Source organism: Gallinula chloropus, assembly GCF_964237585.1.
Source record: "Gallinula chloropus genome assembly, chromosome: 1".
NCBI classification, from domain to species: domain Eukaryota; kingdom Metazoa; phylum Chordata; class Aves; order Gruiformes; family Rallidae; genus Gallinula; species Gallinula chloropus.
In genome coordinates this window covers 64552983-64575835 of record NC_140085.1, presented here as the reverse complement: position 1 = coordinate 64575835, position 22853 = coordinate 64552983, and the positions used below count along the sequence as shown (strand labels likewise).

Below are 22853 nucleotides of genomic sequence, written 5' to 3'. Positions count from 1 at the left end.
ATGTTTTGCAATCTTCTTGGTTTGTTGGGGCTTTTTTGTTTGTTTGTTTTGATACCTGACATGTACTGTATCCTTTTTGCTATCCCTTCCTCCTGTCAGATCATTGCCCTGATGTCTGGTGTCTGTTTCAGACCAGCAGCGAAATGAGACTGACGTTAATTAGCTATTTACATTTACCAGACATAGTATAAATTTTGCTGCTAAAGTTATATAATGCAAACAACATTTGGGGTTGGGCTGTTTTTTTCTCTGACAGACCCTCTCAGTTTCTGAAAAGCTGTACTTAACTGTGATTGGAAGGATGGCGTTTTCATCATGTCTGTGCAGCCTGTATATGAATTAAAATAAAACTATAGGTCTGATAACTCTGATCTCCTCATCCTGCCTTTAATCTCTACAGATTTTAATATGAAATTAGTATTAAGTGTCTTTGATTATTTGCAAATGCCCAGTTATTTTGGAAGAGTGGAGAGAATATGCAGTTGTTGGAGGATGTAAATGAAGTGGTGTATACACACACACACACCCCCTGCTGCTCCTGGCGTGTGCTTGCTGCCAGGGTCCTGTCCATCTTGTGATTGGTAACTGTCTTCCTCTGAAAACCTGCCTTTCAATTAGAAAGGATGGTATCTTATCCACAGGGGACAATGCAAATGAAACATAGTTTTGGGAAAGTTAAGGGGAGAAGAGTGTTAGAGCAGAAAGCCCTGGTGTATCTGGAGAGAAAATAGCTGTGCAGCTCGTTCATGTAATAACCAGGAAGGCGACTGGGTTTCTCTTAAAAAAATAAAATAAATCTATGTTGTTTACAACCTTTTTAATTTGAAGATGCAAATTTGCTTTGTTTTGATCATTTAATTGAAAAAGTAATATAGTATAAGCCTTACTAGGTAAGGTCAGGCGATACGGCTTTGCAGTGCGGATCTTCAAATGCCGCAGTTCCATGGTCTAACTAGAGAAGTTCTGTACTCGTCATTTCCGGTTATATGAGGTAATTTCTTCTTGAGTGAGTGATTGGAGGACTTTGGGAATTGATGATAGAGAAAGAATACATCTGCAAATCTTTTATCTACTTGCTGTGTGTTTTACATATCTACATTTAGATACGGTGTAAATGCAGGATTCACAAAGAATTTTGACAGAGCTATGCAAATTCCGATTTTCCTTACTACTTGTACTACTGTCTTTTGTGGAGGGAGTTCTTGTGGCTTCCAGTTTCTTCTTGACTGATTCAGGAAAGCTCTCTGTTCCAAGGAATGGGGAATGGCCTGCAGGAACAACAGTCTTGTAGTCTGGACAAGATCTGTCACAGAGAAAAGTATTTTATAACTGCCAGCAGAGTATTATGTTGACTTCACTGCTGCTTGAGTTGGGATCAGCCTGTTACATCTTCTGCATCTTTCTGAAAGTACAATTTTGTTTCAAAGTATGTCTTGCGATAATTCATCAGGACTGTTTGTAACTTCAGAATTCTCTTCTGATTAGTAAATACACTTCTAAATTTGTTGGCTGCTTAGAACCAGCCTCGCTTGGGGTGGCACTACCTCACATAGGAAAATCCTGCCACAATAGCTATTCCAACCAAAGCAGTTTCCTTGTGGAACTATCTGAAATTGCATGTTTGTTTGACCTTTTATTTCAGAATAATTCTTGTTTGCAAGACAAGGAATAAAATAATGTTGTTTCAGTTATATCATGCCAAAATCTTCCAGGATAGCTACTGCAAATAACTTATTTCCAGAGCACCTACCTATGGGTGAGACCCAAGCAAAAATTCATTATCTCGTATTCCCTGATAATAGAGTTACATTTAGAGAAATATATTTCTATGTTTTGTTAAGAGCATGATGTAGCCAGCAGGACTTTTACAATTATATGACAGAAACTGCAAAATTGCCACCATTCTGCTTCAGGTGTCAAAGTAGATGCACGGCTTTTCTTAAGACATTTCTTCAGGAACTAAGATGTCTTACTGAAAAATCTCTCCTGCTTCGCAGGTCCTTGCTACCATTCTGAGATGTTTGTTGTTGTTGTGCCACTGAAGAAGTCATAGGGAATACTGGCATCGTTGGCTTCTTATTTTCTTGTGCTTTCCTGCAGTAAATCTGTATTGTATTGAAGGAGTTGTTTGCTTTTTTTTTCCTGTTTGATCAGATAATAATAAAGTTGCCAATTTGTCCTATCAAAATAAATTAACAAAGTTTACACCCTTTTCAGTAAGTTTTCCAGTTGGAAGTTCCCCAGTAGTTTACTGGACATGTTTCCTTATAAAGGTTTTTTCCGCAGATGATTTATTTTACATTGGCTCCACAAAACAATTATAGACAGAAAGAAGGCAGCAGACTCTTACAAGATAGTTTGAAATCTGTTGCAGCTGTAACTTTATACTTGTATATTGTAACTTGTATTATTGTAACTTTAATAATACTTGAAATATGCGACAGTAGACAGACTGAGCAAATGGCTATAAAAGCTCTCATGGTTCTTGTGAATCAGCGGGGCTTCAGATAAGTCTTTGTGTTTATTGCCTTCTTGCTGGATGGCCTACCTAAGAATAAGAGCAGGCTTTACTTATTTACCGAGCTAATTGGTGGGATCAAGTGAAACTGGTAAGGGACATCAAGGATAACAAGAGCTGCATCAGCAGTTAAAGAAGAAGAGAGAGAAATGAGGGAAACACAGGCTTGCTGCTGTGACAGTTGATTTAGTAACAGTGAATATGGAAAGGTGCTTTCTTTGCCTTGGTTTTCAACAGCAGGTTCTTCTAGGCCCTTGTACCATAAATGGGCCTCAGAGTAGAGGATAACTAATAATAGTGGAATTGTTCAGGCTTCTCTTCAGAAGATGGCAAAGGCATCTGTGCATGCTGTTGGACATCCTGCACAAGTCTTCTAAATCTTGGATTTCAGAATAATGAGGACTTGTAAAAAAAATAAGACAGTGAAGTAAATGTTTACACAAGGAATAACTTTACTGGGGCAGGCTGCCCAGAGAGGTTGTGGAGACTCCTTCTCTGAAGGCATTCAAAACCCACCGGGACATGATTCTGTGGAGCCTGCTGCAGGTGATCCTGCTTTACCAGAGGCAGTTGGATAGATGATCTCCTGTGAGGTTCTTTCCATCCGCTTCCAGTCTGTGATTCTGTGAAATGCTTGGGATGAATGTGAGTGGCTGTTTGTAGCGTTACTTCAAAACTTTCAATACACAATCTCCTCCATTTGGCTTGTCAGCAACCCTGAAACATTTGCAAAAATAACATCTCTTGCTCTTAATAAAGCTGGACAATTACGAAGTCATACGCTGCTGTCTGCTTCTGAGCTCTGGAAAGTGTGGTTAGTAATACAGCAGGCTGTAAACAAAATTTTCTCTTAAGAGTTAATGACTGTAGTGGATGGGAGTAGTGGCCTTTTGATACTTTAAAAGTGCACACATTTGAAATACGCAGGGACAAGTAAAGAAGAGTTGAAGGCTAGGGAGGCCAAAGCAAGATCATTAGGACAGTAGAGATGCTGGCTCTTTGGAGTGGAACACAGATCTTACAGGTATCGTATTTTTAATTAGTAAGAATAATTACACAATCATTCCCCTGCTATTCTGCCCTTTATCCTCAATTGGTTTAGATTAACCTGAAGATGATGTTGATGATGAAAATATAACTCTTAAGTAGTCCGTGAGAAAGCTGTTAAGATTCATATCATATATGCTGTTAGTGTGTATATTTAAGTCCTTGGGTGCATCTTCTTATCTCAGTTCTAGGAAAAATGGTTTTACCATCCATCAAACTCTGGTGCTTATCTGTGAGACTGATGATGGTTAACGGCAGAGTGTTAAGCACTCAGCAATGGAAGTTTGTTTAAAGAAGCAACAGACAGCAAAGCATTCCCTTTTTTTTTCCTGAGCAATCTGTATAAAGTTTCTCTAGATAGCACAATTCACAGATATTTCAGATTAGGATCAGATATGGGTCCAGAGGAAAACCTGACTGCTCTGCCACATAATGTTAGAATTTGTTAATGCTTTTTCTAGGCTCACCATGAAATGAGCATGTGTGTTTCAGTCAGTGCTTAAAATTGTGACAAGCATGATGATGCTGCAGACTTATTCCTAAAAATTCTGTGGTACCTTTGGTCATCAGTATTAGTCTCCATCTACATCTGTTGTATGAAGGGGCTGGCTGAATTGAATTTGTATTCTGAACACACCTTGTATCCTTCACTCTCCCCCACAGGCAGAAAAAGATCAGCATTGTGTTTACTGCTTTCCTTGCCGTGATCTCAGATGGTTCTTGCTAATGGACGTGGATGGAGCCCAAATTAAGGAGTGGGTCATTAGATACTGTATTATGTTCCAAGAACAGATTGCTTTAATACAGGAACATAATGCAATTTGAAACAAATTTCCTGATGTGTGGAGTACTGTAGTATCTCATCTAATGTATGACTTTACATTTGCAAAGGATCCAGATTGTTCTTTCTCCATCCAAAAATAGCTGTGGGAGTGGTGTGAGACAGTGTTTTAGTTCATATGTAGTTTGGTGTGTGCCCATCACAGCTTTCTGCAATAACACTCTTGGAAAGATCAAACTACGAGCAGTAGTATGCAGCAATTTATCCCATGGATTTTCTGTCTTCATGAGGTTCTTAGTAAGGGACTTCAGCTATTTCTTACTATCCCTTCTCTACCTAGACTATACATTCAGTAGAAGTCACTTCATCTAAGTCTCACCTCCAACCCTTTGACACTGAGTGATCTTTCTATCCATCTGATAAAATTCTTGCTCAAGAGGTGTTTGAAGTGTTTTTAATAAATGAAAACCTGGTGAGTTTGGGGTGGTGGGGTTTTGGGGGATTTTTTTTCAATGTGCTGACGATCCTTTATCACATCTTCCCTTTTTGAGCAGCTGTTTCACTTTTTTTAAATTATGCAACTTGTTAAGAAGTGGTTTGTTGTTTGTCATTCTGGAATGTATGTTTTTTTCACATTCTGTAATATTAGTCATTGTTCAGAAGTATGCTAAAATGGAGCTCTGTCAGGGAGGACTCAGAACTAGTTCGTGTGTTGGCCAGATTGTTCTTCAGTTAGTCAGTCTTTGGTTGCCTTCCATGCAAGGAGCTTATGAGAGCAAAGAGAGACTTTGAGCACTGCAATCTTACCAAAGTTGATTGGAGAATGTTAGTTAAAGAAAATTAATTACTTCGTGGGGGCATCTTTTGAAACAAAAAAAAAATCTTTCTTGACAGTTGATCTCACTGCTGTCCAATTCGATGTAAATTTTCTTTGAAAAATATACATGATCTGCACTGGTTTGTTGTGCACCTATTGAGACAAAAGACATTATTTATGAAATGATTTAGTTTTGTTCCATAAAGAACAGTTAATACAGTAAAATGTTAGAAGAAAAGGAAGCTTTCATTTGTTGTCATTGTTCAAACTTTCTAGTGGTTTGGCCTTGTATTTTAGTATTTATTTAGTGCTTCTGCACCCAAGTCTTGTCTTAATAGGTTCTAATTCTCTCATGTAATATGTTCTTGTCTTGCCTTATGGCACTAGTAGACATGAGCTGATAGTGCTGTGTTGCTTGCTGATACACTTTTTTAGAAAAGTCAGCTAAGATGTCACTAAGTGTATGATACTTAACAGATGCTCAACACCACTTTTATTTCATGTTATGCTAGGTTATGTACTCATTTCATGATTTACTTGAAGTCTCAAATGTTGCCTTCAGAGCTGGTAAGCTGAATTGAGGTTGTACAGCAGTAAGGCACATCCTAGCTGTCAGAAGCATCTGCTTTCTTGGTTTGTGTTGAGTTTTTTTAACAGAATTGTTTGGTAGTAGCATTAACGTAGAAACATTTCCTAGCTGACGGCAGTGATTGTCAGAGTCATTTTTTCATGCCCATGTTGATGTTTCAGCTGCAGAAAACTGTAAGAGTTTTAATACAGTTCTGTTAAGAATACAAAATTTTAGCAGTCAGACTTTCAAAGTATTATGTTGACCTGTGTGGGTCTATTGTTTATTGTTAGTGTTAACATGGTAGTAATCTTGAATCACTCTTAAAACCCACATGTTCAGAGCTGAGTGTGTCGCTCAATTCTGCATTTTATGTAGAAGTACTACAGAAGAACAGTTTAAGTGTAAACTCTCCAAATGAATTTGTAATTTCACAGCCTTCGAGTCTTTCACAACTTCTTGTAGTTTGTTATTACATAGACAGATGTTTGCAATCAATTCAGTTGTAATTACTTACAAATATATATATACACACAGGGTAGGAGACAGTAGAAAATGCTTGTTTCTATATTTAAAATACAAGACAAAGTCTGCACTTAGGAAGCTAATGATACACTATAGAAAAAAGCAAACTGGAAGGAATATAAGACTGTAGTAGCTTAATGTACTCAAGCCTACATAGTTAATATGGGTTTCTATGATGTTCCTGTTAATATTAACATGGCCAGCCCATATTAATACTAAGAGAAGGTTAAATTCCTTAGTCTACAGAGTGAAGTGTTTCTGCATGGTGTTAGTGAATGACATAATAAAAGACATAAAATACCCTTCTGAGCATTATAAAGAAAAATAATTTTTTGTCTTCCAAAAAAAATTGTTTTGGTTAGATTCATATTTGGGGTAGGAAATGTTATTTTTTTCTGAAATGTGTTACGTGTTTAATTTAGGCTTAAGAGATTGAAAACTCATCTATTCTCATGGCTTTTAAGTATCCCAAGCAGGTTTAGGCAGCTACTGGTTTATAGCAGACCTGGGTCCTTTAGTGCCTGTGTGGTGTGATAGCACTATGCTAGAGGCAGTGAGTCTGTGGGGTGCTCCTTTGGGCACTGTATAGCCAAGGGCAGAGTAAAAGCACGTTTGGCAGGAGTGACAAAAGCAAGCTAAAACGAAAATGCTACATCATTTTTCTGTTTAAGAAAATAACGTGGCTGTATTCCAATTTTCAGAGCAGTGGAAAGAGTTCTGTGTTGGAAAGTCTTGTTGGGAGGGATCTACTCCCAAGAGGTACTGGAGTTGTCACCCGGAGACCCCTAATCCTGCAGCTGGTGCATGTTTCCCCGGAGGATGGTCGGAAAACAGCTGGCGATGAAAATGGTGAGTGTGATCCAAGAGCAAGGTTTGTTTAGCAGGGAAGAGACTTTTAATCTTTCTTGTTCACTTGACTGAAAAATCAGTTGTAAACTTAGAATTTAAGTGTGCTTTTTAACATTTATTTGGAAGAAAGCACAGCTGTTGTCACGTGTTCTGTCCATTTAGCAAATGTCATGACGTCAAAATCCTTCGGATATTCAAAATATCTTTAATGTTTTAAGTCTCCCTGTTTGTTTTTAGGAAACACTTTTGAGAAAAGCAAGCCAAAGAAAACATTTCCCTTTACAATAATAATTGTCTAGAGTATAAAAACATGATTTTCTTGTGTGTGTTTTTCTTCCCCTCCCCTTTTGCTGTACAAATAAGGTTTTCCCTTGAGAGGATGAGCATGTGACTTTTTAGAAGGAGGTTAGGAAATAAGTTCTGAACAGAGCAGAAGGAGAAATGAAAAAAAATTTGTGGTAGATGCAAATAGAATTAATGGGCACGTTCTGTAGCTTGCAGATGCTACCGTACTGGGCTGCACTAAGAGATGCCAAGCACATCAGGGACAACAGCTTAAATGTTCTGAAGTTGTGCAGTTCGACGTTTTGTGTCTTCTGTAGTGTTTCTGTGTTATCCTTCAGCAGAATCAAGAAAGTAATCTCAGTTGTCCCTTGGGAGTTTAAATGTCCATTTTATAATAACTAGTGCTCTTTTTCTTGTGAAAGAGGAGCAGAGGCATATCTGCCTTCCAATTGTAAGAGAAATTATAGGGTTTTGACATAGGCAGTTAAAAACCGCACAGCCTTTTGCTGGTGTGATAAACTCAGGATTAAAATAGTTAATGCTCATTGTGTTTAAATTTTTTTTAAATCTATTTCTAGCAGTAGCAAGCCAAGGTATCCAAAGTTCTTGGGAGTATTGGTTTTTATGTGATATTTATAGCCTTTGGTTTCTGAAGAACAGTGCAATTGAAAAGGTTTAAAGCTCAAACTTTCGTTATTGCTGCAAGCAGAAAACACAGTTTGGGTTCATAACAGTTTTAATTTTAGTGTGCAATCCAGGATGTGCTGCATTGTGAGAGATTGTAGGCCAATTCCAGTTGCAAATGGTCTCAGGAGGTCTGTAGTCCAACCTCCTCCTCAAAAGAGGGATGGCTGTGAACAAAAGACCAGATTGCTCAGGGCTTTGGCCAATTGGGTCCTAAAAATCTTGAAGGATGGACAATTCAGCAAGTCTCTACCCAACCTCTTAGAAAAGACACATTTGATCTCTTCAAATGTGGTTTTGCATTATTTGCAACGTGCAGTGTGTAGTTTCTAGTACTTTAGAATGGTGTAATTCTGAGTTGAAGGATAAAATACGATTTTGTTCTACTGTGCAACTTTACAGGTATAAAAGATGGTTTTGTAATTAGAGTATTCTGAGTCAAGGCAGAACTGTTCAGGTGTATGTTGCATTTGATCTGGGGATTCAGATTTTAAATGTCACATGGGATACTACTATTGCACAAGGATTTTGGGCAAAATTAGTATTTATAGGGCCCAGTTAGATATTTTGTGAGGAAAACCAATATGCAAGATGTATGTGTTACAATCTTTTTTTATGTTCTTTTGAGAGATATGTGGGCTTTTTTAGTAAGAACAGGCAAACCTTGATGTCTTACCAGTTGCATGTGAAATGGCTATCTTCTCCCTCCAAAATTCAGACAAATCGTTGACTAAATGGTTTTGTTGCTGATCTGGTTTAGCCTATGTACAGATTGTGGTGTGGCATCTGAGAAGATGGAATCAGGTAGCTTGGAAAGAAAATAGATAGCAACCTTGTATGCTGGCTATGCTGTCTGACATTGTAATAAGCCACTATACTATTACAGGTTATGTTTTTGTTTGTTATGAGGTGGATGTTGAGGTAGGTTTGAATATGTGTTTGGGATCTCCCAGTGGAAAATCTATCTGTAGTCTTACAGGAGAGGATTTTTGCTAGATTGTGACCTTATTCCTTACAAATTGGATGTATCCACTTAAGAACCACAGACTTAGCACTCTTTTTATAGGCTTAAATTTTAGCTCTGAGTGTTTGCATCTAAAAACTTCCCTTTTTTAACACAAACACTTTAGGTTGCTGTGGTGTTTGTTTAAATATGGACAACTGCTGCATTTTTATGATTATGAAGGGGAAAACGGGGTCTCTCCCATATTTAAATTTGAACATCTTCTCAAGAATGTCAATTTAGGGCATCTGCTTGGCTGGTGTTTTATTATTATTTTATTTTTATTTGATTCTTGAGAAAGATTGTTGAGAAAGAACTGCAGCCCAAGTTCTGTTTTTCTAGCATGCAACATGAAAGATCATCTCTGCTGTTCCTCAAAGTCACTGATGAGCCATGTGATACCCTTGTACGCTTGGTCACTGTAATAAATCAAGATAGCCAGAAAATACCAGAGAGAGGAATTTTCCACTAAATGTGAAGGAGGGCTGCGTTTTCGTGACATTCCAGACTGATACATATATTCTAGGGAGATGTGTGAAGGAAACGTTCTCATTGTGCTTCTGCTGTTTATTGTTAGCCTCTGGTGATTCAGCACATATGGCGGGTTTGAGGCGGTGGTGCCACACTGCACGAGAAGCAGCGTTCACGTGGATTATTACATTGGCTTTGTAGCTCAGAACTGTTCTGGTGTCTTACCCATTTGTTAGGAAAAAGGAGGGAACAAGTGAATGGTCAATTAGTAAATGTTTATGGGCAGACCCCCAGTTTTATGGGGTTCAATAAGGCCAAGTACCAGGTCCTACACTTTAGTCACAATCACCCCAGGCAATGTTACAGGCTTGGGGCAGAGTGGCTGGAGAGCTCCCTGGAGGAGAAGGACCTGGGGGTGTTAGTTGACAGTCAGCTGAACGTGAGCCAGCAGCCTACCCTGGTGGCCAACAACATCCTGGCCTGCATCAGGAATAGTGTAACCAGCAGGAGCAGGGAAGTGATAGTTCCATTCTACTCAGCTCTGGTGAGGCTGCACCTTGAGTACTGTGTTCAGTTTTGGGCCACTCACTACAAGAAAGATGTTGAGATGCTGGAGCACATCCAGAGAAGGGTGATGAAGCTGGTGAAGGGTCTGGAGCACAAGTCCTGTGAGGAGCAACTGAGAGAGCTGGGGGTTTTTAGTCTTGAGGCTGAGGGGAGACCTTATCACTCTTTACAACCACCTGCAAGGCAGAGATGTTGGGGTTGGTCTCTTCTCTCAGGTGACAAGTGACAGGACGAGAGGAAATGGCTTAAAATTGCACCAGGGGAGATTTAGGTTTGATATCAGGAAGAATTTCTTTACTGAAAGGGTTGTCAGGCATTGGAACAGGCTGCCCAGGGAGGTGGTGGAGCCACCATCCCTGAAGGTATTTAAAAGGCAGGTAGATGAAGTGCTTAAGGACATGATTTAGAGATGGACTAGTCAGGGTGAGGCTATGGTTGGACTCAATGATCTTTATAAAGAGTCTCTTCCAACCCAGGTGATTCTATGATTCTAAGAACATTCCTGTTGTGCATGAAGAATGTTACTACTGCTTTAGGAAGGGAGAAGAGATACAAGAATAATTTAAGTAGGTTAGTATTGTACTGTATGTGGGCTTCTTAAAGGAGCAGTGCAGTATAGGAGGTAACAAGTGACAATTTGGTGGAGGGCAGCCCTGATAAAAATACCATAATTGTATCTAGTTTTCCAGTATATTAATTAAAGTGTTCAGGTATCATTCTAAGATAATAAAAGCAACTAAAGCAAACAGTCTGTTGCTTTGTTCATGAGGTGTTTTTTGAAAGGCAGGATCTGTTTGTTCTTAATAGCTGCTGTTTTAATGATTTCTTACAATCTGTAATAATTAATTTTATAATTACTGAAATGTCACTTGTGCATGAAAACTTGAATGTAATCAGGTGATCAATTTACCTGAAAGTTTTGCCCAAAAATCTTCCAGAGAGTAACATAACCAGGGGAAGGCTGATTTACCAGCAAAATTATTGACTATAGAAAATGTTCTACATGTAAACCAGACCACTGAGTTTCTGAATGTAGGCTGATTAAAATATTTTCTTCCTGCCTTGAGCTTCTTTGCATTTTGAGTAATGTGTATTGTTCCTCCTTTCTGAAAAACTTCTTGTATGTTAGAGCTACTGGGATATTTTTTTTCCTGTAATATTAGAGGGGTGTCAGTACAGACTTCCCCAGAAGAGTAGAGCAGGAGTTTCTCTGCTGTCTGAAATGAGTTGAAATGTATAAAAGCTTATGCTTGGACCAGATGAGATTATTTTTCTCTACGCCTCAGAAGACTGTATTTATTCCTTAACTTTTTTCCTTCTGTTTTTACATGCACCAAAGGTGAGGTTAAGACTGAGCCATTTATCATGGCTTCAATCTTTTCTTGTGTTATGTATATAGCAAAGAGAACTTGTGAATTGTTAAAGCTTACATTTTTTTCAGTCCCCTTTAATCCTCAGATGGTAACAAGTTAAAATGCACTGCCTCTGACTAGAATGTATCCTTTTTAATATGTTTTTTTATAAGTTTATAGATAATACAAAAACAAAACACTTCTTCATACATAGAGCTAAGGCTAGTACCTAGCTGCAAATTTCTATGCCACCACAAAACCGGTAATTTAAGACTAAAAGAGTGTGCCCTAGGAGGACATTATCTTCCTAGGAGGGATCTAACAGGAGAGTGGTCTGTATCTTTCAAATGTAATGGTGGTAGTATCTTGCTGTATCTTTTTGTTCCTGGCTTTCTGCCTCTCTTTCCTAATTCAATATTTAAAAGGGGATGAGCAATACAATTTTGAAGATACTGTAATTTCTTCCTGTGTGTGCATTTTGCTTTATTTCCTCTGACCTGTAAATAAACTAAACCTATTTAATAACCTGGAATTAATAAGTCCTTTCATTTTGCACTTATTTTGAAGACTGGTATGTAATTTTGTCTATTTACCAAGACAAACAAAAGCTGCCTCCTAACAGTGGTTTCTTCATAGCTCATGTGTCTGCAGAACAGTAAGAATAAAAGCAATTTGGTTTCTAAAATGTTTCCTTAGTCGATCCAGTCCTTCTAAATCAGCATATTTCCAGTGAAGATAAACCTTTGACTTACCCACTTGAACAAGACATTAAAATAACTCCCCAGCTGTACTAGGCTTTCCAAACTGATGGGTTGATTGTTGCTGTACTGCTTGCATTTTGTGCTCAACAGGCACGTGCTAAAGATGTCCTCACCAGTTTGGTTTGATTCTGGTACTTCATGGTGCTTTACTGGCACCACAAAAATGCAGAGTTGTGAACTTAGCAACCCTTCAATAAAAAGGATTTCCCAGTGTTGTTTCCTCTTAAATCTGTCTTAGGACTGCTGCTACTAGGTTGGTTTTTTTATTGAGCACTAGAAAGATTGATAACAAAACCTCAATTTCTTTTCCCATACAGTAATATAACTTCCAGTGACATTAAAAATGTTTCTTTGCTCTTTCTCCTTTGTGCCATAAATGATGAGAAACATATTTCACCAAAGTAGTAAAGCTTTGTGGAACCTAATGGTGTTCTCTTCAGTTAAAAAAATTGTGAACTGTTGAAATTAGATAAACAGCAATAATTAATTATCAACTAAACTTTTATCATGTAGAATATCTGACTAATATGCATCATGTATCAGTGTTTAGCTAAGGTCTTATTTCTGTGTGTATTGTTAATGTTACACATTCTCATCAATAGTAGAGTAGCATGCACATCTGTCTGCATGTATTTGTGATCTTTGTAATGCAGTCTCGTGCTGAAAGTTAATAAAATGCTATATTAAATATGATTGAAAATTTTAAACATCATTCAATGCTGTTTCTCTTTAACTGCAGACCCTGCTACATGGAAAAATCCAAGACACCTTTCTAAAGGTTGCCTTTATCCACTTGCTTTTTCTCCCTACACATAAAGTGCATGCTTATATACACTAAATCACGTACATTTCATGCCACTTTATTGTTGATTACACTTTTTCTTTTACACTTTGGCTACTGTGTTGATTGATTATTTTGCAGAGTCTTGTGATCTGGTTGATTTTTCAGTTTTCTGATCTTGTTGCATTAAAATGAGATTTTTTTTTTTCTTTATTCTGTGCTGCTACTGCTTCATAGAATTTCCTGCACTTTTAATTCCCAAATCCCTCTTAAAAATACCTAATGATCAATGTGTTGAAATACACCTTGAGTGGAAAAAAATGTTCTGAAAGATGACTTGATTGTAGGTAAGCAGCGTGTCTGCCAAACAGCCAGATTTCTTGTAGACTACTCTGATTGATAGAGCAGATTGCTGTATGGGGGATCAGATGGGAAGTGACCAGAAACCCAATTTGAAATGGACCTTCTGAGTAATACTTGGTAACCTAGTTGTGTGAGTGTGAGTATCTCATCTCATGACTCAGACTGCTGCCTGTACTATGAGAGCAGGAATTGACTAAACCTCCTTTGCTCTTTCTGGGGCTGCTCTTGAAAAGCCCCCAAGTAATTCTGGACATTAGTGGTGACTGACAAGCATTACATGTTTGGTCCTTGGCAGATTTGGGAAGAGACATGTTCTCCTAAGACTCCATTGCTTGGTTTTGGTTCTACAGGTTTTTCTAACTTTTTCTTTCAGCTGTAATTTGATCTCGCTTGCATGGGAAAAGGAAAGATGCTGAGAGCTGGTATTTCTTCAGGTTCTGTTATGCTGTTGCTAATAATTATTTTGTTTTCTGTTGCAAGCTGATATTTAATAGATTAGACCATTTCTGAAAAATGGTAGGATAGCTGATTGGCTTGGTCACAATTAAGAAGGTGGACCTTGTGTAAGAGACACAAATTAAAAAGACTAATGAGGTGCAGTGTTTAAATAAACAAGATCATAAATGTATTTGTACTGAGCTGTTGAACATCTAACAGTTAGAAAGCAGACTAATTTTTCTTTTGCTACTTAAAAAATAAATTGTAATTTTCAACATGTGGGCTTTCAGAAAAACGGCACTGAAACATCTGCTTCCTCTTTCTCATGTATCAATTCTTTGTTTTCAGAGATAGATGCTGAAGAGTGGGGTAAATTTCTTCACACCAAAAATAAGGTATGATCACTCTGATGGAGTTCATAAATGTGCTGTCATATATATGTATTTAATTCTGTATCTTTTACCTTGACTTTCCCAAAAAGGAGAATGTTCTACCTGCTATGCTGTATGCCACTGTATTGAGGATTTTCTGTTTCACTTTTTACAAGCAAAAAGCTCTCAAACATTCTTTCTAAACTCAAGACAAAGTTTAACAGCAGTCTGTTGATCATTGATTCTGCTGAGTTACTTATCTTCATTCTTTTTGTGTTAATTTGTTGATTTTTCTTTTATGTTGAAACTAGAATGGATATTGTAAAGACAAAGAAGTATATAATCACAAATCATTTCAGTTCACTGATGAATAGGCTGCTTCAGAGATATACTAGAAAGCCCTGAAAAAGAAGGAAGACCCCAGTCCTCATCGGAGGGCAAGAAGCAGAAACTAAGATGACCTAGGAGTTCAGTAAGAGAGTCAAAGATTAATTCAGGCTTGAAGAAAGTATTTTTTTGTTGGTGGTAGATGAATTATGTTTATTAGTTTAAACTAATCTTCTAGGCAGTACTAGAAGTTGAAGGAAATCTAGAGAGGAACTTGTGCCAGGGTAGCAGTGTACTAACTTACTTTGGATTGGTGGAAGGAGGATAGAAGTGACAAGAGTGGAAAAATTCTGAACTTAAACTCTGTTCTTTTTCTTTGTCCCCTTTGAGATGAGAATAGATTCAGGCTATGTGTTGTTTCACTTCAAAGGATTGCAGCAGCTATATTGGAAATGGAGTTAAGTTAAATTCTCTTTAGGTGAACCCTATTTTATACTTTTTCTGACATCAGTGGGATAATAAATGCTAACAACTGCTATTTCATAGTATTAACAAAGTACCAAGATTCCAACTTCTTTCATTTTTAGCACTGATAATGGCTGTTAAGACTGAGGGGTGATCTTATTAATATTTATAAATATGCAAAGGTCGAGAGTCAGGAGGACGGAACCAGGCTCTTCTCAGTGATGGGCAGTGATAGCACGAGAGACAAAGCTGGAGCACAGGAAGTTCCATGTGAATAGGAGGAGGAACATTTTCACTGTGAGGGTAACGGAGCCCTGGGACAGGCTGTCCAGAGAGGCTGTGGAGTCTCCTCCTCTGGAGACACTCAAAACCCACCTGGATGTGTTCCTGTGCGATTTAGTCTGGGTGATCCTGCTCTGACAGGGGGGTTGGACTAGATGGTCTTTCAAGGTCCCTTCCAACTCCCAACATTCTGTGATCCTGTGGTAAGGTTACAGGCTAATAGTAATTATTTCTTCTCACCTTCTGTATACTCAGATACAGAGTATATCACTGTCTCTTGGAGAAGAGAGTATTATTTTGCAATTAGGTCTGCAGTCTTTGATGATCTTTTTCCTTTTTTTTTCTTCTGTACTTCAGATCTATACAGATTTTGATGAAATTCGACAGGAAATAGAAAATGAAACCGAGAGGATTTCGGGAAATAATAAGGTAAGTGTTGCACTGTCTATCTTTGCTTTACTATAATTTTTCTTGCTGCTTAAACCTTGCTCAAGCAGCTTTGGCCACTGGAAGTGAAAAGCATTGAAGTATTGTAATGATACTTTGCTATCTTGAGATTTTTCACTGCATGTGAGATAAATGAGTTCAGCTAAGAGAAAATGAAACAGAGAATTGCTGTTTTACTTCAACGCTTCTCTAAAAATAGTGGGGAAAAAAGTTAAACTGTGAGTTAAACTGGCTTTCAGCATATATGGCTTTATGTGTAATTATAAAATTGTGTATTCTCTTCTTGCATATTTAATTAACCACTGAGATATGAAAGCTTTTATGCATTATACTGAGCAGGAGAACAGGGCTGCTTCCAAAGACAAAGGAATTGGTTGACAGATATGGCTGTCTTTTTTCCTCACCAAGTAGGTGTAAGGTATATGATGGGAAAAGAAGTTTTTGTAGTGAGAAGCTACAGCTTTTGGCTTTCTAAAGGGTGAATTTAAATAATCCAATACAGAATTTGATTTTTCTTTATTAATTTCTAGGGAATCAGTCCTGAACCTATTCATCTTAAGATTTTTTCATCTAATGTTGTAAATCTGACTCTTGTGGATTTACCAGGAATGACAAAGGTAAGATACAGAATGCTTCTGTTCTGACTTGGTGTGGAGAGTGTGTTTTTAAAACACGGAGTGTGTGTGCCTTTTTTGACATTATTCTGCATTATTAGATAAACGCCTTTTCTCAGGATGAATAGTTGGTTATGAATTTGAGATATCACCATTTTCCTAGTTTAAGATGTGGGTTTCTGGTGCTCTGCTGTTGCAAGAGAAAGATTTGCTTTTCCTCTTTCTGTATACAGCTGAGGGACTGGAAGCATTGTGTGGGCTGTGTGTGAGTTTTAGGGTTTTTGTTTAAGAAAAGAGGTAGCCTAACCCTTGATGTTTTGAAGCTGTACCTGTGGGTGGATGGGTAGGTGGCAAGTTTGAAAATGTTTTTCCCACTGCTTCTCCAGAAGTTGCTATGTGTACTTTGTGTAAGAAGCTTTATAAAGTGAGGATCCAGTAGAATAAATGTTTGGGTCCCGTTTCTTCTGATTTTCTACTGAATAATTTTCTGTGGCACCAAGATGGCAAGATAACTTCTTTCCCTGCCTATACACACCCCACTCTGCCAGTTATACAGGGGGTTCTAGGATACCATGTCATCCTCACAACAGTATCAAATAATTTGAATTGATTCTAATTTCTAGAAGAGTGGTTTTGACTTCTGTACCTCTCAAGATCTTCCTTTTCTTACCTGTTTGTTTGTGAAGGTGGGAAGAAAGAGCTGGAAAACTATCTTACCCGGCATGAACTTTCAATGAGTGATCTGACACAGGCATAAATATACGGTTTTGAACATTGCTTTTTTTCTCTAGGTGCCTGTTGGTGATCAGCCAAAGGACATTGAACTTCAAATAAGAGAGCTAATCCTTCAATTCATCAGCAACCCAAATTCAATTATTCTGGCAGTCACAGCTGCTAACACAGATATGGCCACTTCAGAAGCACTTAAAATTGCACGGGAGGTGGATCCAGATGGTAAGCAGCAAGAAAAACTGGGTCCTGTAATTCAACTTCTTGTCTTTTTCTGAATTAAATCCCTAAATAAAATTTAAGTCGTTTGGGCAAAATGTAGTGACAAAACCAAATGTCACTGCACTTCCCAGGAAATGCAGTTATATTTGCCTAAAGACTTCCTGCTGCAGTCTCCGCAACTGGAGAATGCTGTGATGAATTAATATCTAATAGCTTTCTGGCTTACAAACAGACCAGATAAATATTTGCTATTCCCAGAGCAGCAAAATGGCATTACAGAATGTTTGGGGGGGGGGTGTTGAGATTTTTTTTTTTATATAATTTACAGTGGTCTATTTAGATGACTTCATGTTTTATTGTCTAATGTTGTTTCTTTTAGTAGAGAAAATGTCCTGAAGCTACTAATGCATTGCCTAGCCATGATTTTAGTGACTTTTTAGTAAGACTAAAATTGATGTATACTGGCAGTATCCATTTTGTTGTCTTGAATTTGTGTGATGGAACTGACTGATTTGATTTAAGCTAAAAAGAGAATTATCATTTTGTATTTATGTATTGACTTTGAGACATATCTGAAGCTACTGGTTGCTTGCTGCTTGTGTATGGAGAGTGTTGTCAGTCCCATTGACTAATAAATGATAAGTGGTGCTGCGTGATTAGAAAGAATATGGACGAGTGTACCTGGAAAATAAGTATACTGAAATTAGGCTAAGATTTAGAGGGTGTACTTTACCTTCATATTTTTCTTCCCATTGAAGTGTAACATTTCTGGATTATTTTCAAACTGAATCTGCTTTAGTCTGTCTGCCTACGCTTTTAGGGGTTCAACAGCCATGTAACCTTGAGGAAGAACATCTTCTGGCAGTCTTCTCAGAGAAATTGTCATGGTTCAAGGCAGCAGACCTTTTCCTTTTAATTTGCCCTTGTAAAAATGATCAGCTGTGACTTTTGGATTGCTTCCCAAAATTCTGAACCTTAAAGGTCTGGAGTGGCAGCTCATGTTGCAGGTTCTGTAGAAAGAATGGTGTGTAATGAGAACTTGAAATACTGAAGTAGACTCTCTGACTTGCCTTCAATTGATAGTTTAGGATCCAAGAACCTACTGATTTCATTGAGGTACTGGTTTATTTTTAGACTTGAAAAAGATTTTAGATTTTAAAGAGAAAGTTTTTGCCACATTTTTTTTCCAGACCCAAGAGCATGGGAAACATTAAAGTCCCAGAAAAGTCCAATGCATGTTAGCATATCTGGTTAGATGTGTGCAGTATTTTACCTATTTAATGAAATTAGTTTGATTTTTTCCTCAACAGCAACCAATATGACGTTTGGATTTAATGTGAAAAACATTGTCACGTATTCAATAACGATCTGTTTCGTTAGCAAAATTAAATAATTAAAACCCCTAAAGCTTCTTCAGTGGATGGATTTCAAGCCCTGCAGTCTCTCAGGGCTTTCAGCTATGTGCTTGATGTGCTGTGCTGGAAGTGGGCCTGTTGCCTCCTCTAGCAGCTTCTCCGGCGGGTAGTGGTATTTCAGATATAGTTCCAAGCAGATTGCCTTTACATCTGGTCCTACATACGTGATAGAAATACGTTCAGTCCACTCAGACTTTTGAGTTCCCTGTCTTGCCATAAGCGTTTCCACAACTGCTTAGTAACACCTCTAACCTCATGTAGAATGCAAAAATGTTTGTTGTGGTCAGTAGTGACTATAATTTCAAACTACGTGGTGCCTAGAACTTTCTCTTTAATCAGGTCAGTGTGGGGAACAGTACCTGCCAAATACTTTAAGGAGCTCCAGATAGACTAACACCACATGTTCTTGCAGTAGCCCTTGCTGGCTAATGGTATTAAACTTTGTGAAGCTGTCTAAAGAACTTTAACAATGAGTTTAGCTACCCTGATAAAACACTCACAGGGTTGTGTTGTCTTTCTCTTTTGGTAGGTCGAAGAACCCTTGCTGTTATCACAAAGCTAGATCTCATGGATGCAGGCACTGATGCTATGGATGTGCTTATGGGAAGAGTGATACCAGTGAAACTTGGCATCATTGGTGTAGTGAACAGGTCTGGGCACACAAAGGCTGTTCTTAAAAATGTGTAATATGAAGCAATGCTTTCAACTTTTTTAACCATTCATATGATTTATGAATATGGTGACTTTGATGTTGAAATAAACTTTTCAATAAGCAACCAAGAAGCTTGTTGCTTACATCTCAAAAGCCTGTCTGTTCTTCCACCCAACCAACTGCTAATTTAGGGAGAAGGGACATTTCTTCTAGAACTGTACTGTCACTTAGTCGGTCTGCTGTTGATTTTAAGCTTGAGGGGTGGTCAGCTATTCACATTAGCACTGACCCAGTACAAATCTTGTATATATCACTGTTAATCTAGTGCTAATTGCATGTGGCTATAGTAAGGTTCTCTTTGATTTTGCATTAGCTAGCTCAAATCTCAAACAGTTTTGATAGAGGCATTGCTCAGTCAGTACAGCTGCTACCCATACTGATCTGTTGACTACGCTACATGGAACCTCTTTATTGTCTAAGGAAGATGAGTGATGTGTGCAAAGTAAAACCCAGCTCTTACATGTCCTGTACAGAAAAGCAGAAGTTATTTTTACTTTGCATCTATTAACTACTGTGTAACTCGCCTTTTTAACTTCAGGAGTCAGTTGGATATTAACAATAAGAAGAGTGTAGTTGATTCCATTCGGGATGAATATGGTTTTCTTCAAAAGAAGTACCCTTCCTTAGCCAATCGAAACGGAACCAAGTATCTTGCTAGGACGCTGAACAGGTATTACATATCACGTGCAATAAAGTAAATGTGAGTTTTCAAAGATACTTTGAGATACAAATTGGTGTGCAGAAATGCGTGTACACATTTATTTTTACCTTTCCTTTCTTTTTTGGTGCTGTACAGAATATATATTATGGAAACATCTTGTTTCAAATCAGTTTTTGAATTTACTGTAAATTTCATGGGAAATGTTTTCCTTTGCTGATTGTTTTATGTCTCTCTGTTTTGATGGAGATGAAAATTTTCACAAGGGGCTGTTTTGTATTTTTAGACTACTGATGCATCATATCAGGGATTGCTTGCCAGAACTGAAAACCAGAATCAATGTTTTAGCTGCTCAGTACCAGTCTCTGCTAAACAGCTATGGAGAGCCTGTTGAGGACAAAAGTGCCACTTTATTGCAGCTTATTACCAAATTTGCCACAGAATATTGTAACACTATTGAAGGGACAGCAAAATACATCGAGACTTCGGAGCTGTAAGTACCAAATGTCATAGGTTTTTCTGGAACATTGAGTGATTAGATGAACTCAGTGGCTCTTTATGGCTTTCAATGACAATGGTACTAGTACACTAGAGCATAACATAACCAAAAATGTTTGAACCCAACTAACTGTAAAAAAGTGTTTGCAATAAGAGCTTTTTTCTTGTTTGCTACTTCGGTTGTTACTTTATTCTTTCAGATGTGGTGGAGCCAGAATCTGTTACATTTTTCATGAGACCTTTGGAAGAACTTTAGAATCTGTTGACCCGCTGGGTGGCCTTAACACAATTGATATTCTGACTGCCATTAGAAATGCTACTGTGAGTGTTCTTCTGTATTTCTAAATGGTGTTGCTATATATTGGATTCAGAGATAGAGTTTTACCAAATTTGGGCTCCTTCAGTCCTGTGAGTTAATGATCTCAGCCGAAAGAGGTCAATATGAAGAGGCTGAATCCTGCTTTTTGGTACTTCCAGTGGAAAGATGACAATATCCAACTTTGCAGTTGATACCCTATATGAAATGAATTTTAAGGTTAATGCTTGCATCTCGTTACTGTTACTTACAGGCTGAAATAAGGCTCAGGCCCAGATTTGGCAACCCTATGCTGAAGCTATTAGATATTGCAGAAATATAGTGATGGAAGACTGCCTCTGCGCTTATTTAGCGTTAAGCACTTCTCTTAGTTACAAAGGCTCAGTCCGAGGTAGATAGGCTTGGGCACATTCAGATACTTTAATTCTATATAAGGGGCCCAGCTCTTCAGTGGTCCAGTGTTTACATGATAGCTTTGGTTTCTAGCAAATATATGAATTGGTGTTGGTGAGAATTAACAGGGTGAGTTCACGTTTACATATTGCACTGTATAGAATGTTCACTTCCCACGTGTTTGACAGCCAAAGTCACGCTCTGAGTCCTACCTTTGTACTCTGTTCTGTTGGGTGTGAGCAGTCAGGTTTCTGCATGGTCAACAATTACTCAGATTTGGAGCCTGCTAGGTACACTGCAGCAGTGATCTGTGGCCTGGTTTTGTCCTTCTGTAAATGTAAAGTGTGAGACAACGTTTAATAATAGCAGAAATGTTGTGTTTTGTTTGGTTTTTTGTTTTGGGTTTTTTTTACATGACACATCACATCCTTGTGTTTCCAATGCTCATTTAATATTTCAACAAAAAGAAATTTAGGTTAAAGATGTTTTGTATACAGGTGAGCATTTGTCTGTATGGTCATAACTGAAGCTACCTCAAACGCTTTCAATCAGTAGCACTGTATTATAGTTATGCTTAACAGAAAACCCATCTACCTTGCAGTAAGAATTGTATGCCCCAGGCTTTCAAATAACTAATGGTAACTCTTCTCTCTGAAGTTAGGAAGAGAACATCTTTGCCTTTATAACACTGTAAAAAGAATCGTTCTTAGTTGTAAGTCTAGGGTAACATTGATAGGTAAAAACTTCAGGATTCTAGGAGGGTGCAGGTTAATCATTGTTTCACACAGAATTTGTCTTAAAGGCAATCACTTGCTATTTTATAGCTTTTATATTTAAATATCCTTGTAACACATTTTACTCTTAAGACCTGTTCTGAGTGTTCTTTTGAGTGCAAGCACTGTGACCTGATTTATTCTGAGCTTTGTCAGATACAACGTCTTAGAACTACATATTGGTTTACTACAGTTTAGCAGCTTTCTCCCTCCTTTTAAACTAGGGTCCCCGTCCTGCCTTGTTTGTTCCTGAAGTTTCATTTGAATTGCTGGTAAAAAGGCAAATCAAACGTTTAGAAGAACCTAGCTTACGCTGTGTGGAGCTGGTTCATGAAGAAATGCAGAGGATTATCCAGCATTGTAGTAATTACAGTACACAGGTAAAAATACATTTTTTGGAATTATGTTTGTAATTATTGGTCTTTACCCCCCATAACACACACACACACACACACACACACACACACACACACACCAAAAAAAATAAATCTTGAAGTCTCATCAGAAATTTTTCTTTCTTAATTTTAGGAATTACTGAGGTTTCCTAAATTGCACGATGCCATAGTTGAAGTAGTAACCTGTCTCCTGCGTAGACGACTTCCTGTCACAAATGAAATGGTAATTTTCCATCTCCTGTTATTTTGTGGTGAAAAAAGCATGTGTTTCCTGGAGCCTTTCTTAATGCTTCTCTTTGCTCTGTAATATCAGGAACCCAAATTACTAAGGGAATCTTAACTTACTTTTGTTAAGCAGCTAGGTATTTAATATCTATATGATTTGAAACATATGTTAGAAGCGAGGAACATAAAAACCCAAAGTGG

The 22853-nt window shown here is 37.9% G+C and overlaps 1 protein-coding gene across 4 annotated transcripts in view; it reads left to right on the top strand.

Annotated features, from left to right (window-relative positions):
* DNM1L (dynamin 1 like) overlaps positions 1 to 22853 on the top strand; it is a gene marked incomplete at its 5' end in the record, with an annotated part of 38445 nt that overhangs the window by 4326 nt on the left and 11266 nt on the right. For 2 of the 4 annotated variants that reach the window (XM_084279269.1, XM_084279267.1), the window contains 12 exons: positions 6958 to 7105; positions 12968 to 13006; positions 14159 to 14205; positions 15613 to 15684; positions 16233 to 16319; positions 17108 to 17270; positions 19212 to 19332; positions 19933 to 20064; positions 20339 to 20545; positions 20751 to 20871; positions 22257 to 22412; positions 22561 to 22650. In XM_084279269.1, the coding sequence (XP_084135395.1) occupies positions 6958 to 7105; positions 12968 to 13006; positions 14159 to 14205; positions 15613 to 15684; positions 16233 to 16319; positions 17108 to 17270; positions 19212 to 19332; positions 19933 to 20064; positions 20339 to 20545; positions 20751 to 20871; positions 22257 to 22412; positions 22561 to 22650 (1383 nt within the window). The remainder of the gene's footprint in view (positions 1 to 6957; positions 7106 to 12967; positions 13007 to 14158; positions 14206 to 15612; positions 15685 to 16232; positions 16320 to 17107; positions 17271 to 19211; positions 19333 to 19932; positions 20065 to 20338; positions 20546 to 20750; positions 20872 to 22256; positions 22413 to 22560; positions 22651 to 22853) is intronic. The other 2 variants (XM_084279270.1, XM_084279268.1) reach the window with 1 other exon arrangement.